General features: G+C 35.1%; 1 protein-coding gene across 3 annotated transcripts; it reads right to left on the minus strand.

The window, feature by feature from the left end:
- Positions 1 to 754: 754 nt before the first annotated feature.
- Positions 755 to 17,266, minus strand: LOC110628469 (probable cadmium/zinc-transporting ATPase HMA1, chloroplastic). Of its 3 annotated transcripts, none has more exons than XM_021775131.2 (13): positions 16,644 to 17,265; positions 15,839 to 15,989; positions 15,568 to 15,752; positions 13,570 to 13,716; positions 13,176 to 13,371; positions 12,438 to 12,550; positions 11,885 to 12,126; positions 11,052 to 11,157; positions 10,664 to 10,828; positions 2,228 to 2,444; positions 1,534 to 1,721; positions 1,365 to 1,451; positions 755 to 973 (listed from the first exon to the last, which is right to left on the minus strand). In XM_021775131.2, the coding sequence occupies exons 1-13, from the start codon at positions 17,136 to 17,138 to the stop codon at positions 794 to 796; spliced, it is 2,472 nt and encodes an 823-aa protein (XP_021630823.1). In that variant the 5' UTR covers positions 17,139 to 17,265; the 3' UTR covers positions 755 to 793. The 3 variants fall into 3 exon arrangements, with proteins under 3 accessions (XP_021630823.1, XP_021630824.1, XP_043804743.1); XM_021775132.2 differs by having other exon boundaries at positions 15,839 to 15,913; positions 16,644 to 16,776; XM_043948808.1 differs by lacking the exons at positions 1,365 to 1,451; positions 1,534 to 1,721 and having other exon boundaries at positions 16,644 to 17,266.
- Between the last annotated feature and the right edge of the window lie 398 nt (positions 17,267 to 17,664).

Consider the following 17,664-nt stretch of genomic DNA (forward strand, 5'->3'; position numbering starts at 1 on the left):
GATAAAAAAATATAATAATTAAGAATAAAGAGATTAAAAAATTAAAGTGAAATAAATCATTACAAGCTGAAAATATAAGACAATGATCCAATATCAAATATTAAAAAATTAAAGCAATCATAATTATTAAGACGGATGTGAAAATGAATATCATTTTCTAAAATTTCTATTAAGTTCATTATTTATTTTTTTAAATATTTTTCTTTTCTATACTTTATTTTTTTTATTTTTATGACTTTAATATATAAATTCATTATAATTTAAGTTTTTTTATACAGAATATTTATATATAATATTTTATATAATAGGAATTTATTAATTTATAATAAATATTTATTATATATAATATATTTACTATTATATATCATAAATATTAAATATATTTACTTCCAATATAAAATTTAAAGGAAGAGGTTATATGTTTAATATAAAATTTTAGAGGCAATATTGTAATTTAACGTTTTTTTTAAAATTCAATTTAATTCTCTTTATTATCATTTTAATAAATTGAAAAAAATTTGATTTTATCATTCATTTTATTATTCGAGATTTAAAATTTTGAATATAAATATAAATATTTAGATTTTTATAATTCAATAAGCTTTTATTTAATTTTCTAACATAACTCTATACATTTGCAAGGAAAAAGGGAATGACTTGCAATTCGACTTCCTAAATATGAAAGAGTCGTGTGAATAAATCAACTTTGGCAAATTTTTTTTTTTTTTTTTTTTTTTTTTTTTTTTTTTTTTTCCTGAGAAGGAAAACTACCAAGAAAATACAAGAGCGAGGCTTACAAAGGTGCAGCCTGCATTTTGCTTGAGCTTGTGTTGTCTGACTTCAATGGTGTCCGTCTAGATTTGAATTCTTTTACCCAATGCCACACGTCGTCCCCCCAGGACCATTTGGGTTCATTCAGAGCACGTATAGAATTCAGGCAAACGAGAAGAGTACCACCTTCATGTAATAGAACCTACATTTTTACCAAAGAAAATTGATCATGAACCTATTTAAACCTAAAGATTATGAAGAAAACACCAACAAATGGAAATTGAATTATTAAGAAATGTTCTATATCTTACTTTAAATTTAAATCTATCAAAAAAATTTAAACATTAATTATTACTTTGTTTTGGACAAAGTGACTATAGAAGCCACGTCATAGTTACTAATCATGTTGTTGAAGAAGAAAGCCAGTGTGCTAGACAGGAAAAAGAAGGAAAAAAAAACATAGTTTCACTGTTTTTTCCAAGAGAAATTCTGCAGGGTAAATTCTAAGCTTCCATTTGGTATTTGATTTATTTTGTAAGAAAAGAATTCATAGTTACTAATGGAAGTAATATTATGGAGGCATGGACTCATACCGTCAACCACAGGGGAAGAAATCCCAAAACAGATGGAAGAGAGGCCAGAGCTATACAAGTTAAAGCAAGAGCCACATTTTGCTTGACCTGCATCGACATGCATCTAACAATCAAGAACTTGAGTTTGAGAACATATCATTATGTCAGGGAGATAGCTTCTAGCAAGTACCAGGGAAGTTGTTTGGCGAGACTTCGCAACACAGAATGGAACACCAGATATATTGTCCCGCAACAATAGGACATCTGCTACTGCTATGGCAGTTGCACTTGCACGTTGAGCAAGAACAATACCTACAGTTGCAGCAGCAAGTGCTGGTGCATCATTGATACCTTCCCCAACCATAATCAGACCTCCCCCTGTAATACAATCCACAAATCTGTCAGGTCCCCATGGTGGGTTGGGATAAATACCTAAAATTTTCATAAAAACATCCTTAACAGTTAGCAATTTCAGATTATTCTTCCAAAGCTATTACTTCACACCATATACCCAATGGAATTCAGAACATTAAAAATTGAAGAAATGTAAATCACCAAGACAAATTTTTGGAGGTTTTGCATTCTTTCCTAAATTCCAGATAAGAAGGCTGAAACAGCTAGAAATCAACTGAACAAGTACGAAGATGATATACATTATCATAATAGCATTTGTCACTGTATAAGAATTTCATGATGAAATTTGGGAGTACAACACTTGTAGTGGCTCATCTCTAGCTTAGATCATAAATTGTAATGTTAAATGCAAGATGAGCATGGAAGCCTGTAGTGAAATAGATAATCAAACCATGGAAATTGACACCCGTGCTTGCGCACCCAAAATCTAAGACGTAATAATTTGATTTTGAAAAATGCAAAGGGCTCACCCATATCCCTTGAGATGCTCTTTACATGATTGAGCTTGTTCTCAGGCTTCAGGCTGTAATGAACTTCAGTGATGCCCACAGCTTTTGCAACTCTTCGAGCACTCGATTCATGATCACCAGTGAGCATCATAACACGGAGCCTCGCTTTATCCTGTAATTCTGCTATGACATCTGAAACCCCAGCTCGAGGTTTATCTTCAAGATGAATCAACGTTACCTGCACAGGTGATCTTACATTTTAAACCATGAAATCATAGCTGAAGCACATTCTGAACTACCTCCAGTTTTGGTGCCTTCATTTTGCGCGGGATTAGAAAACAAGACATAGAATTAAGGAACACAAAAGGACCATGGCTTATCACTGCAAAAGAACTATCCTTTTTCCAAACTAAGGACTGTACAATTGGAATTCCACATCTATATTTTTTTTTTCTTCGCAAAAAAGGAAAAAGGACTATTTTGTTTCTCTGCAATAATGGAGCTGAGATCATGTGGTCATATACTACTCAGAAAAGAATTAATTTGAAATTTGGAGGCAGAAGAAGAAAAATGCAAATTCCAAGGACTTCTGCATTGAAAATGCTGTGAAATGCCAACAATGATGAATATGGATACAAATTCAACAAGCATATAAAAAGTCAGTTTCCTCTATTCATTCTTGAGGACAAGAATGATTAAAGGAGATTGGGAATGTCATGAATAAGGAGCTGGAGAGGGAGGAGTTGAGATGCTAAACTGTGTAACAGCCGAATAAGAGATCGTATGGATCAGGGTAGAGTAGATAGTGATTCAAAAAAAGAGTTGGTAGGAAACAAGGTAGTGATTCTGTTATTCTATTACAGTAGGTACTAGTCTTTAGAGTGGAAAATACCTGCAGTTGGAGTATTTCAAAACTAATGTCAATGCAAAATATTTCTTTTTCTATCTTTCTTCTAATCCTCCTTTCCTCCCTCTCTCTTTTCGCTCCTCTTTCCACTCTTCTCTGTGATTGAGAACCTGGTTACACAACACCCGATTAATGATTTCAATAACCAAACCCGTATTGGACCTGATTAAAATTCATCCTAGTCAGCATTAGCTGAAGACTGTCCACAGTCCCATATCTATTTAGTTTTGGTAAATTATCAGGTTCTATAATTTGTCCAAGTTAATTAGTTGGTCCCTATTTAAAAATGTTAGAATTGATTTGATTTCATGCTACAATTAACGGGAAGTGTTATAGAAACTTATTATTCGTATTCCTAAATAACACATTTGTATTCCTCAAATAAGGGGAGAATTGCTGAATTTATGATATCACACGTATATGTCTTGGAATTTTCATTATAAGTGTTATAGGTTATAAGAAACAAATATGTTAATATAGAAAGTAAATATTGATAGATGTGTTAGTTGCTTAATATTAGGGATTGCATGATCATAGGTTTGATTTCCTTTCCTTTATAGATACGGTCTCCCATGTATAAATATGTTGTAATTTCTATTGTAATAGATAAAAAAAATTACTTTTCTACATGGTATCAGAGTCATTTCTATAGAAATTTATTTTTTTTTCTCTCCCATAGAGTTTAATTTTTTTTTTTTGGAGACTTAGGCCTCCTGTTCTTTCGGATTACCCATCTAGGGTAACATTTGTTTTTCATTGCCCACCTAGGAAGAACGCCAGAGTGCCGGCGAAGCTGCCCTGAAGAGCTGATGGGTGTCCGGCCGGTGAGTGCTCTTCACGCACCGCAACAAGATTCTAAAGTCGTCCCACTCGCCAACGCGTGGAGGCGCGTTGCCTGTCCGTCGCTGCTCCGGTCACTCTCACCGGAGTCGCCTCGCAGCCCCCTTATCAGATCTGTGGTTCGTTTACCATTTGGGTGTTGGGTGGAGGTGTTTTAGGTACCGTTCACGTCCGAGTACTGTTCACGTCCGGTTTTCTGATTCTATATTTCTTTTGTTGCTATTGTTTTGGGTTGATTATTCTCATGGCTGAAGTTAAAAGCTGAGGTGATTCCTATGATGACTAAAATCACGAAACAGAAATTGAATAGATATAATTTTCTGGATTAGATTAAGACTATCCATATTTATTTAAGAAGTATCGAAATGGGTGATCATCTTACCAAGGATCCTCCAATAGATGAAACTAGGAGAGATTGGATGAAAGATGATGCTTGATTATTTTTATAGATCCGAAATTCTATTCATAGTGAGGTAATCAGCCTTATTAATCACTGTGAATTTGTTAAATAATTAATGGATTATTTGGAGTTTTTATATTCTGGCAAAGAGAATATTTCTCGTATTTATGATGTGTGTAAGACGTTTTATTGAGCTGAGAAAAATGATAGAATTCTGACCTCCTATTTTATGGATTTTAAAAGAGTGTACGAGGAACTTAATGTCTTGATATCTTTTAGTACAGATGTGAAAACTCAACAAGTTTAACGAGAGCAAATGGCTGTTATGAGCTTCCTTGCAAGTCTCCCTCTAGAGTTAAGACAGCTAAATCTCAGATTCTTTCTGACTTTGAAATATCATTACATGATATTTTCACTAGAAATAGCGTACAGAGTCTCTAATTTCCTCACACACCACTAGTATTTTTGTTAGTTGCAATGATAATGGTAGACAGAATAACAAAGGCGGACACAGAGGAGGTTTTAATGGTGGTAGAGGATTTCAACGTCCTGGGGAAGCAGTTCCTACCTCTGACTCTGGTGGAATCATTTGTTATTACTGCAGTGAATCTGGACATACAAATAAGACATGCCTGAAACTTCAGAATAAAAATCAGCGCTTATAAATAGCGTATATGGCAGTTGAGGCCTCTTTTGATAAGAGAATTTTGATATCTGCATATGAGTATGCACAATTCACCCAATACCTTGCATCTCTGAAATCTTCTGACTCCTCTATTACTGTAATTGCCGAGTCAGGTAACTCTACTGCATGTCTTGTATCTCCATCCTCCAAATGGATTATTGATTCTGGTGCTACTGATCATATGTTAGGTAATTCTATCTTTTTGTCCAATCTTAAGTCTCATGCATCGTCTTCTTATGTTACTCTTGCTGATGGCACTAAATTTTTTGTTATGGGTTTTGAGTATGTCAACTTAATCCCTTCTCTTTCTGTATCCTCTGTATTGTGTCTTTCTAAGTTCAACTTTAATTTGCTTTTCGTTAGTAAACTCACTCGTGCACTGAATTGTTGTGTCTCATTCTTTCCTGATCATTGTGTTTTTCAGGATCTTTCGACGAAGCAGAATATTGGTAAAGGGCACGAGTCAGAGGGTCTTTACGTCTTCGATCAGCAACTACCTAGATCCCTTGCATGTTCCACAAGGTTAACGCTTTTTGATGTTCATTGTCATTTGGGACATTCTTCTCTCTCGGTTTTGAAGAAGTTATGTCCACAGTTTCACTCTTTATCTATTCTAGATTGTGAGTCTTGTCAATTTGCCAAACATTACCGTTTACCTACAGTGTTTCTAGTCAATAAACGAATTTCAACCCCCTTTGAGTTAGTCTATTCAGATGTTTGGGTCCTTGTCCTATCGTGTCGAGGTCTGTCTTTAAGTACTTTGTTACTTTTGTTGACGATTTCTCTAGCATTACTTGGTTATTTTTAATGAAGAGTCGTTCAGAATTATTCTCTATTTTTTGTGCTTTTTATGTTGAAATCCAAACTCAATTCAATATTTTCATTCGAATTTTGCAAAGTGATAATGCTAAAGAGTATCTTTCTGGAGAATTTCAATCTTATTTATTACAAAAAGGGATTTTTCATCAGTTTTCCTGTGTTGATACTCTTTCACAGAATGGAGTTGCCGAAAGAAAAAATTGATATCTTCTTGAAGTAGCCAGAGCCCTTTTATTCCGAATGAAAGTACCTAAATGCTTTTGGACTCATACTATATTTATTGCTTGTTTTTTTATCAATTGCATGCCCTCCTCCGTCCTTCATGCTGATATCCCTCATAACATTTTGTTTCTCAATAAATCTTTGTTTCCTATTGAGCCACCTATTTTTGACTTGTTTTGTTCGTGATGTTCATCCACAGGTTACTAAATTAGATCCCAAATCACTTAAATGTGTCTTTCTTGGCTACTCTCGACTTCAAAAAGGGTATCGTTGTTTTTCTCCTGATCTTAATCAGTACCTTGTGTTTGCTGATGTAACATTCTTTGAATCAACTCCGTTCTTTTTGCCATCATTTGTTTATAACACCCAAGGGGAGGAAGATGGCCTCTTGTTATACACTGTTTGCTCTCTGTCTCCTCAGACTCTTCCTGCACCTTCCGCTCATGTGCCAGGTCGCTCTCCCATTTATCATGTTTATTTTAGACGCTTAGAGGACTCTAACTCCGCTCTGCTACCAGCTTCTTCGTCGATAGATCCTTCACTGTCTTATTTGGATTTGCCCATTACTCTTCGTTAAGGTAAACGTACTTGCACTCATCCCATTTCGTCTTTTGTTTCTTATGGTCAATTATCCTCTTCTTCTTGTTGTTTTGCCACTGCTTTAGATTTTATTTCAATCCCCAAAACTGTTATTGAAGTTTTATCCCGTCTTGGTTGGCGTGCTGCAATGAAAGAGGAAATGATGGCCCTAGATACTAATGGTACTTGGCAGTTATTGGAGGAGGAATGGCCTAAGCCATGCGTGAACTTTTATGATTGAAGAAGTTATTGGAGGAGCTAAGGTTGTCCAAGAGAGATAAGATAACTTTGTATTGTAATAACAAAACTGCCATCAGTATAACACGAAATCTAGTTTAATATGACCGAACGAAACACATTGAGATTGATCGGCACTTAATTAAAGGAAAATTAACAGACGATGTCTTGAGTTTAGTTTATGTGACTTCCACCGAGCAATGTGTAGATGTATTTATTAAAGGGCTCAATAATAGAACCTACCATAATTTGATTTGTAAGTTGGGTATGTGGACATCAGCGCACCAACTTGAGGGGGAGTGTTGACTTATGCTAGTGATATGATTTGATTTGACTAAAGATTCTAGCTAATACTCTAAAATTCTCCAAAATTCTTTAATTTTAATGCACAAATCCTCTCTTTTGACAAAAGGATACTTTCTTCCTTTGCCTCCTCCACATTTCAAATGCATCCTCTTTGATTATTACATGCCTACATAATCCCATCTCAAGTATACTATTCCCAAAATTCCAAGATTCTTTTCTATACCATTCTTCTTCATAAGCGTTCACATCCTCTACTTGATTTGATATCTTCTCAACAAAAATACCATTCTTATGTTCAATCACTTTAAAAATTCCAATAGCAAGAAGACTATCTTCAATATTTTCTTCCGTTACAGAACAAATCCCAAATTTTGTCTTTAGAGAAGACACCTTCTTCCAAGTGTTGCAATTAGCAAGTGTCACCCTCTTCCCTTGTTTTTCTTCAAAGGCATCATTGTCACTCTTGTTGGTATTTTTTAATATTTTAATGCACAAATCATTAAATCCTCCCTTGAAAAAATGGCACTTTCTTCTTTTGCCTCCTCCAACATTTCAAATGCATCCTCTTTCAGTATTATATGCCCAGCTCAAGTATACTATTTCCAAAATTCCAACTCTTTTCTATACCATTCTTCTTCATAAACTTTCATATCCTCTTCTTGATTTGGTATATTCTCAACAAAAACACCATTCTTATGTTCAAAAACTTTAAAAATTTCAATAGCAAGAAGACTATCTTCAATATTTTCTCCGGTTATAGAACAAATCCTAATTTTTGTCCTTAGAGAAGACGCCTTCTTCCAAGTGTTGGAATTAGCAAGTGTCACCCTCTTCCCCTGTTTTTCTTCATAGATATTTCCAAGCTCCAGTTCTTGAAAATCTTGAATTTACAAGGGAAGCTTCAAAGATGTTTTCATGCTCAAACTCTAACTATTCTCTTCATTGGCACCATTGACATCATTAGGTTCTTTGCCCTCAAACGCAATCAGTTCTATCTTTCGCAAAATAGATTCAACAACAGGAGAGTTTAGAGAATCACCTTGGTCTTTGGCAGATCCAAGATTGGGGTTAGGAAGCAATCCTCTGTTTTTCGGAACCCTACGTTTAGTGACTCTGTTTTCTTGAGCCCCTTCTGAGCTGCTGCATTTTTCTTTACCCTTATCCTTCATGTCCTTCAATACAATACCCATAAAAGCACGCACTTCATCCTTGAATTCGCTGCTCTAAGCATCAGATTTATTGAATTTTTCTTTCAGTGCCTCCAGATCCTCTACATTTTTCTGCACTGTCGGTTGCAAAATCCTTAATTGTTCCTCCAATCCATAACCCCTAATTGCTTCTTGGCCTATCCACAACCCCTAATACGTTCCTCATCATATTTTCTTATTTTTCTTTCAATAGTTTCCAATAATCTCTCAAGATCCTCTTGTTCCCAAGATTGTATTACCTTGATATGAAGAAAAGAAAACCATGATATGTGTTATGATAGAAACACAAAGTTTAAAGAAAGAATCAGGAACAGTGGAAAAATAGAACCAAACAAGAAAGAAAGTGATGAAACGAATAAGATATTTCAAAAATTTCAAGAAACATATTTCTTAAAATACAGGAATTGAGAAATTAAATAAGTGAAGAAAGAATAAAAAACAACTAGAAAAAGAAGAAAATCTGATTCAAGAATTAGAAGAATAAATAGGAGGATAGAAATTTTAATGAAATAAAGAAGAAACAGAGAGCAGAAACAAAAGAAATTTCAGGAAACAAAGAAAAATTAGAGGAAGAAAGAGAAGAATCTTAAGAAGAAAGAAAATAAATTTCAGGGAAGAAGAAACAAGAATTTAGAGGAAAAGAAGAGAGAAAGACACCTGATTCTGCCATGGATGCGACCTAAATCAACCATTTGCAACTCAATCGCACTCAGAAAACAAGCTCTGATACCTATTTGTCACAGAACCTAACTAAGAGTCTTAGCAATCATAGAATAAGAATCCAGAAGAGAGAGAGAAAAGAGGAAGATAGAAAAGAGAGGAGAGAAGTATTGATAGAAAGAGTGAGGGAGGTAATTCTCATTGATCTTGAAAAGATGATCAATACAGCTCAACAATAGTCTTTTATACTGTAGCTGGAAGGTAGTTACTACTAACTTTATAATATACAACTGTAACTATCACTCAACATTTTTTCTCTCCAAATCCCGAGCCTATTTATTCCTATATTTTCTTCTCTTACATGTGACAAAAGGCTATCCGCTGCATGGTTAACCTCTCTGCTGATATGTAGAAGTTTGAAACCTGAGAATTCTCAGTAGAGCTTTAATAGTTGATACTAGGTGAAGTCTATTCTCCCGAGAGATACTATCGGCCAGAACCAACTCCAAAGCCTCCGAATTGTCACATTCTATGGCCACTGTTGTGATAACATGTTAAATTTTTAATAATAGAAAGAAGAGGAAAAAGGGAGGAGAAGGTAAAGCCTCAAAGGCTACATCTTTACTTAATTTCTATCTTCACTTTACATAAGATGTAGTGCATATTTATAATGAAAATAATATTAAGACATAGATCATTAAATTAAGGAAGATATATCCTTGAAGTAAGGAGACGAGAAACCTCTAAATAAAAGAGTAGTATTCTCTTTCTCAAGGAGGATCTCATCAACTCTAACAATATGCCTATCATACAGATCGACATCTCAACTCCACCCTCTCCAATCAGCATTTCCCATCATCTTACTCATGTCTCCAGATTCAAGTAGGGTGATTTTTGCAAATACCTACGCATTACCCTCCTTATTAGAAACTATAAACAAATAAAAAAAAATAGATGACTGGACAGAGAAAAGAGAGAGATGGGTGGTGGACACTGGGATATGAGAAAAGGAACTTCTACTTCACATTTAAAGAGCTCACTTCATGTTTGAGGTTCAAGTTTTATTTTTCAGGTGTGAGGACTCCTTTAATTGCAAATTCAAGCCATCTAGTCGTAATGATGATTTCTTTATTCATATAGGCCCAGGTGGGAGTTCTTGGTTATGGAAAGCAAAGGAATTAGCAGTAACAATAATTGAAGAATGGCCAGGTATGACATCCTTCTTATGACGAAGTTACTAGTAGTTTTCTAGTTGAAGGTTAGATAATAGTGACTAAGAGCAAGTTCTGTAGAAAATAAGCGTGTGGAGCTTTGTATTTGGTGTATGACACAAAGAAAACTGAAGTGAACTGAACTGTTCACGGTTTGTAGGTAGGGACAGGAAAGGTTAGGTATGAGATAGACCTACTTGGATAATCAACAAGTAATTGAGTAAATTCACATGCTTCCTTTTTCACTAAAATCATGCATATTTTCTTTGATATCGAGATTTCAAAATTATTTGCAGCTTGATTATTCCTTTTAAGCACCAGCAATGAGTAAGAGTAACATCTAGTAAGAGTAAACCAAGTCAGCATAATGAATGGAGGCTTACCTTTTCATCTACAGAAAGGGCAGCATGAACAAAGTCATTTCCAAAAGAAGATGCCTTAACAGCTTCCTTGATCTTTCTTGATTCATGTTCAGATTTACATAGTGAAGCGATAAACTCTACAGAACCAAGAGATGCCTTCAACAACTTAACTCTACCAGCTCCTGTCTGTAAAAATAAAAATGATTTTAAATTCACGTTGCACAAAAGTAAATAAATAAATAAATCTAAAAGGCCTTAGCTATCACCACACACAGTAACTGATCAATCTTTGCAGGATTTGCAGATTGAATAACAAACACAAAAGTTCTTCAAATGTATTTTAAATTCAGAAAACAAGAATTCAGTATTTTATCATCAAAATTAAATATATTTGCTGAAAAGACTGTACCTCCATGTTACTAAGAGTTGCTGTAAGACCTCTACCAGGAAAGTATTCAAAACTTTCTACAGAAACGGAAGGTAGGTCTTTGCCTACACTGTGATCTACAACAGCTCTGCGAAAAGCAGAAGAATGAGTACTTCAAAAACAAGCTAGTGACATTGAATTGATAGAATGAAACATACAAGTATGTCAACAAATAAACTTTGGTGATTGATGACAAAAATATAAATAATTCCAAATTCAGCCAATTATAATCAAGTCGCCCATGAATTAGATCCTGAAAATAGATCTCCTCGTTAAGGTTTTATAAAGAGAAAAAAAGAAATTGCAAGCACCCAAAAAGTCAATAATCAACAAAGTGAAACAATGAAAAACCTGAAAGTGGCATTTGAATTAAACTGTATGATCCCCAAAAAGAAGTATTAAGGTCTCATCAGATAGATAGACATCCTAGAAAAACAAAGTACGTGACTGCTATCTAAATAAGAAACTGTCCAATTCATTGGACACTGAAATACCACAAGGACTTCTATTGTTGACATTAAACTTTGTAAAATTCAATGGTAAACTAAAATCTTTAATTACACAGGTAAAGAGGGCTGGAAACTGGGAATATAAGAAGTTGGGATGTGAGATGGATAGAATGAAGACAAAGCTAAAGAAACATGCATGAGTGAATTTGGTGGCCCGCGTGTTGGCATATGTCAATAAGCTGATGGAGTACAGAAAAATCCCTAATAGATATCATGTCATTAACCATGATGTAAAGCTCTAGCGAATATCAGAACCATCCCAATTGATCATGTTGAAAAAGCAATGAATATGAAGCATCATGTCACCTTCCAATAGGGTGAGTAGTACCCTTTTCCATAGCAGCTGCTACAGCAAGAGCTTCTTTCTCACAGCTGGGAGTGCAACAGGAAGTGAAATTCATATCCTCGTTTCTTACCACATGTCCATAAATTGGTTCAATTGCTTTAAACATAAGCCCTCCGGTTGTCAATGTCCCAGTTTTGTCAAACGCCACTGTGTGGCAGGAAGCTAGAGCATCTAAAACTTGGCCTCCTTTAAGCAATATTCCCTGTGGACAAAGATTACCAAGGCTGTCAAATGAGGTTCACTCCATACATGACACTTTAAGCTCTACTTTAGCTTCAGGAAAAAAAAAATCCCAATGAAAACGGATTCAATCTAAGGAACAACATAGTTGTATAGCCTCCAAGTATGAGGATTGTGAGAACAGTATCTATTGGTATCCACACTGGAAGAATGTTTCTCCCTTTTTGTTTCAATATATGAAAAACAAATTACTATGTCTGGCAGATACAAAAATTGTTCTATACAATTAAGAAGAATGATAACATTCAATTTGAATATATAGCTAACAGGTACCTTTCTAGCACAGGAACTAATAGCAGTGGCATACGCCAATGGAGCTACAGCCAAGGCACATGGTGATGCTGCCACCATCAGCCCTAGTGCTCTGTACACTGATCCTCTGCAGACTATATCAGTAACCAAGCTTTAGATAAGAAAAAAAAATAAGCATATGTTCAAATTCAACAATGTATTTGAGATTTATCAGAAGTTCAACAAAAAACTCAATAGAAAGAGAGAGTAAGCTAATCAGAAATACTAATAAGAAAGAACAATGTACTTCACAAACATTTAATAAGGCCTTAAAGCACAAGGATAATTGTCATGCCTCATATGTTCAACAATCAATTCTCCCCCTCTAACAGATTGGTTGGCTGAAGGGCTACATGCTTAGTTCAAAGCAACTTTTCAACTTCTCCAAATCCTTTAGGAAATTTGAAATATGTTGCAAATACAAGCTAAAGAGATTTTGCCTATGGATAGATACTAAGAATAATTAAACAAAGACTCAACTACTTGCACCCATGTGTCATCCCCCCACCCCCCCAAAAAAAAAAGCAAATGTACACAAATTCATCAAGGCCCTCCCAAGATCAGCAGTAGTAGTGCAAAGAATACATGAGGATCAGTTATTATCAGAATGAATCAACGTATTTGTAAACAACATCAATAGCATAAGGCACGTTAACACAAAACTCTAAGAAATATTATCAAAGAGAATAACTAAAAGTGGGAGCTCTTTGTTTAAGTTACCTGATGTGCTAAAGAATGGCCACTTGAAAAGAAGTGGCCCAAGCAGAGCAACAGCAATGGACAACCCTACAACCACTTTGCTATAATGCTCACCAAATTCATCCAGCCATCTTTGAAGCTTTGGTTTATTTAGTTGTGCTTCTTCAGTCAATTGTACTATCCTGTTCAGTGTTGACTCTTTCCACATCTTTGTGGCCTGAATCAAGTTTAGAGAGAGACATCAAGAAACCAGTTTAATGGAAAACAGAAAAAAAGTAAGCATAAGAAATGAAAACTTTTGTTAGAACTCTCACCCATTAATCCAAAGGATTTGAGAATGAATCAATATGAAGCAACAAGAAAAAGGGGTATCAACTTCTGAAAGAACTTAATCACTAGCAAATTAATAACATACCTTTACAATCATTCTACCGTCCAAATTCCTTGCACCACCAGGAATCCTGTCTCCAACTTTTGCCTCTATTGGTTTAATTTCTCCAGTCAAATGCTCAATAGTAATTGTTGCACTACCTTGAAAAACTTCACAATCTACAGGCACCACCTAAACATAAATACATGATACTAGCATGTGTTATGAAACTAGTGGTTCCAATATGTTGTACACAAAAGTTAAAAGCTTTCGCCTTTCAACCTAGGTACCAGTTTGTACCATAATCTTAAAATTTGAAATGGCAATATCAACCAGGAGAATTCATGGAACCATTAGGTAGCTAATAATTGAAATTTTGGCTTGGTTTTTAAATGTCCTTGCTGTATTATTATGTGAAAAGTCATAGGCGAGTGGCACAAAAACATCAATTAGACTTGGTAAGTTTAAATTCAGGTCCACTAGAATACCATGCATCCGTATATTACTATTACCATAAGCCAGCAACAGAAAAATTTAGCATTTTTCAATTTTTTGTGTTGACTTATTTGAAATGATTTGATTTGATTATAGATTCTAGGCATAAATTGGGATCTTTAATTAAATCTGTAATTATTATTTGATTATTTGCTTCCTGTTTAGTTGCCAGTCTTTATATATAAATAGTCATGTAAATCACTTGTCATGATCAAGAGTGAAATACAAGAACACTCTAAAATTCTCCAAAAATTCTTCACTTTGCAATGTCTTGAACCTATGGGGGTGCTAGAATCTAATCCAGGAAAAGTATATTGGCCAATAGCCATTATGACTTCCATCCAGTGAAAAAGCATCTTATTGGAAGAAAGATAAAAAGGCAATTCTAAACATTAATAGACCTTAGTTAGCTAGATAGTTCTCTTGAGAAAAGGACAAACAGTTATCAGCCTCAATGGGAGATATTATCAAATTGAGAAGGGAGTCAAAGGAACTGCCACAGGTAAACTTGGCAGAGATAGAATAGAAGGGATGAGAAGAGAAATTAGAGGGGGATGAGAGAAAGACGTAGCTCTATTGGGATGAGAGAGAAGAGAGAGAGAGATGAGAAGGTAGAGAGAAGTCTTATTGATTATTCTTGAATGCCCGATACAGACTCTTTTCCCTCTCTTTATACTGCAGCAGCTACCTTCCTAGTTCCGTTACAATTCTATTACACAGTTTACAGGTTTCTGTTATTTCCCTCCTATTCTTCCCTTCAATTCTCAGTTATTATTCTTCCTGCCCTTCCTATAATACATGACAGAAACCAGTAAAATAATGCAATGTAGACGACAAATTGTAGTTGGGCACATAAATATGCACCCTATAAATACACTTAAGTCCCTGCTTTTGCCAATTGAATTCAGTATACTTGTCTTTGTAGCTGAGATTAACTTAAATCATTATCCTTAATGCACGTGGATGATGAAACATAGTAGCACAGAATTAGTTCCTTTAGTCCAGAACATCTGTTATCCAATGTAGGTGTGTAGCTGTTATGTAAAACCAATTCCAATCACAAATCATTTTATAACAGATTCAAACTTAAAACAGATCTACAGTCATCCAAAGCAAAACTTCACCCCAGAATAAGAAAGGTTGAAAGTTGACATGTAGAGAACCTTGGCACAAGAGGAGACATTATTTGTATTATTTAAAAATAAATAAAAAAATTTCAGATCATAGCATCAAGCTGTAACCATAAGTTTTAATCCAATGATGGCAACCTCTATACTACAGTTCAAAACACAATTTAAAGAGTGAATAATAAACTTTCAGATGTTTTTGACATTTAAATTCTAACTAATCTAGGGACAAATTCTAATATGTCATAATTTCAAGAAAACTTGCGCTCAGGTATGTAGCATGGAAATAGATATGCAGCCTCAACAGCTGAAAAGTAATGGACAAGTAGAATCTTATATGATGCTTCATTTCTCCTAATGGAAATTTCAATTTATATCATTAGTATTATTAACAGTAAGATAGCAAATTTACATCACAGACCTCACCAGCTCCAACCAAAATAAATGAGCCCACTTTTACATCATGCACAGGGACACTTTTGTATGACAAATCACAGAGATCCGGTAGTTTGTCATCATTCACATCTAACACGAGAGCGTAATCTGGATGATTTTCCTTCAACTCCTTAACATCCACCATGGAGCGGCTGGTGAAAATCTCTTCAGCTGCAAATGATAAAGCTTGTTAAACCATGGACTTCAGCATGAAATTAAAAACAATTGCTGCTGATACATTAGTTTGAAATATTCACCAATATGAGCCAGATTGAACATTGCAAGAAGTAATCCTCCTTCCAAGGTATTGCCCATAAACAATGATGCGAAGGCTGCAAGAGCCATCAACACGTGAATATTTACTTTCCCCCCAATAATATCAGTAAGAGCATCAAGGGATGCTGAAACCTGACATATAGAGAGCATATGGTTTTGCATATTCATTAGCAAAAAGGTAGGCACAATTTTACGAAATGAAAAAAAAAAAAGGTGCAACATTGTGTGTGGTTACATTACACTTAAAAATAGATGCAATGCCACATTCCTAATTAACTGTGCGTAAAATTGCAAAGAGATAATAGCAGAGCATACATGTATGCAATCCATAATGTCTACATACTAAATGGCCTGAGGGTTCCCCTTGGTTCGCCTTAGGAATGGAATGGGTATGAATGAAAGCAACTCCAAGATTTTCTCTAAAATTTCAAATCTAAGGTACAAATTTCAAACGGTAATTTGAAAGCTATATTCAGGATAAAATTTTATTTTTTCTTAGATTGAAGAGATTCACCAAAAAATATTTTTAAAACATACTGGTTCCCTCTATACGAGAAAAAAGAAACGAGGGAAAGGAGAGACCATTAAAATCTTTTACTCCAGGATTCGCATCCAGTTTCCATTCGAGGGAGGACAGTGAAAGAGACAATATAAAAGATTTTAGTCCCATTGTGGAGAACTAAAAAGAAAGTGGAGAGCTAAGCATACACGAGGGAAAGGAGAGACCATTAAAATTTAAACATAACTGAAAATCAAGAATATAAAATTTTGAACTGAAAATTTTACCCCAACAAGAGGGAAGGCGATAATCATGAAAGCATTTTGAAGAGGCTTGACTATTGGCTTGGGCATCACATAAGGACAAGCAGCAGCTGCAACAAACAAGGCCGCGGAGCAGCAACAGAGCTGCAAGTGCTCCCTCAACAAGTTAGCCAGGTCCATCCACCCCACAGCTTTTGCAAACCTAATAAAAGCCTTCTGAGGCATACTGAGCTCCTTACCCTCTCCATGACGATGGTGAGGGTAGTGATGGTGGTGATGGTGATGCCGATGGTCGTGGTGGTGATGATCACGATCTTGGTGATGATTGACCTCACCGACACAACGAACAGGCTGGTTCTGGAGATTAGGGAATTTGAGAGGAGAGAACAGGAAATGTGAAGGAAGAGAAGTCGGATGAAAAATAGGATTGAGTGAATAGAGTGGCCATGGTCCTTTGAAGTGAGTGAGTAAGGGGAAGTCGGTGACGCCGATTGCGCGGTGGAGGGTGGCGTTTTCCATGGTGATGGATTGAATAGGAGTGAGGAATTTTCAGGACATCATAATCAGTGGCTCCGGTGAAGAGAACAAAAGGATTCAGAAGAGTCAAAAGCGAAGAGCTGAAAGAGGGTAGTAATAACATCCACAATATGTGCTGTTTTTTTTTTTAACCCCGTCGACCGTTGCGCATCAGCCACTCGAAAATAATTGTCGGGCCCATCTAACTGTGAATAGGCGGGTTTCTGTCCCGTTCCCATACATAAAATCAAAGCTCCGAGAACTGGTTGTCAAACGTTTGAGTCCGGACAATTTCATTTTGATTTTGGTTAGGGAATTTTACTATTTTTATGAGTAAATTCGTTATTCCGTCTATCAATTTTAGAAATAATAATATATTATTGATAGAAAATTAAAAAATATATTAGAATATATCTGATGGTTTAAAAATTTTATTAATTAATTTTTTTTATTAATATTATCAGTCAAATATTGAAAAAAATTTAAAATACTTTAAATATAGATGGATTAATTTTTTACGCCAGCTTTT

The sequence above is a fragment of the Manihot esculenta genome, chromosome 12 (genome assembly GCF_001659605.2).
Source record: "Manihot esculenta cultivar AM560-2 chromosome 12, M.esculenta_v8, whole genome shotgun sequence".
In the NCBI taxonomy this organism is placed as follows: Eukaryota; Viridiplantae; Streptophyta; class Magnoliopsida; order Malpighiales; family Euphorbiaceae; genus Manihot; species Manihot esculenta.

Coding starts and splice junctions, on each gene's coding strand:
- LOC110628469 (XM_021775131.2), bottom strand. CDS start 17,138: ATGGAAAACGCCACCCTCCACCGCGCAATCGGCGTCACCGACTTCCCC. Junction 10,829..11,051: donor CAACTCTTAGTAACATGGAG/GTACAGTCTTTT, acceptor TTATTTTTACAG/ACAGGAGCTGGTAGAGTTAA. Junction 2,445..10,663: donor CCCTTTCTGTAGATGAAAAG/GTAAGCCTCCAT, acceptor TCACCTGTGCAG/GTAACGTTGATTCATCTTGA.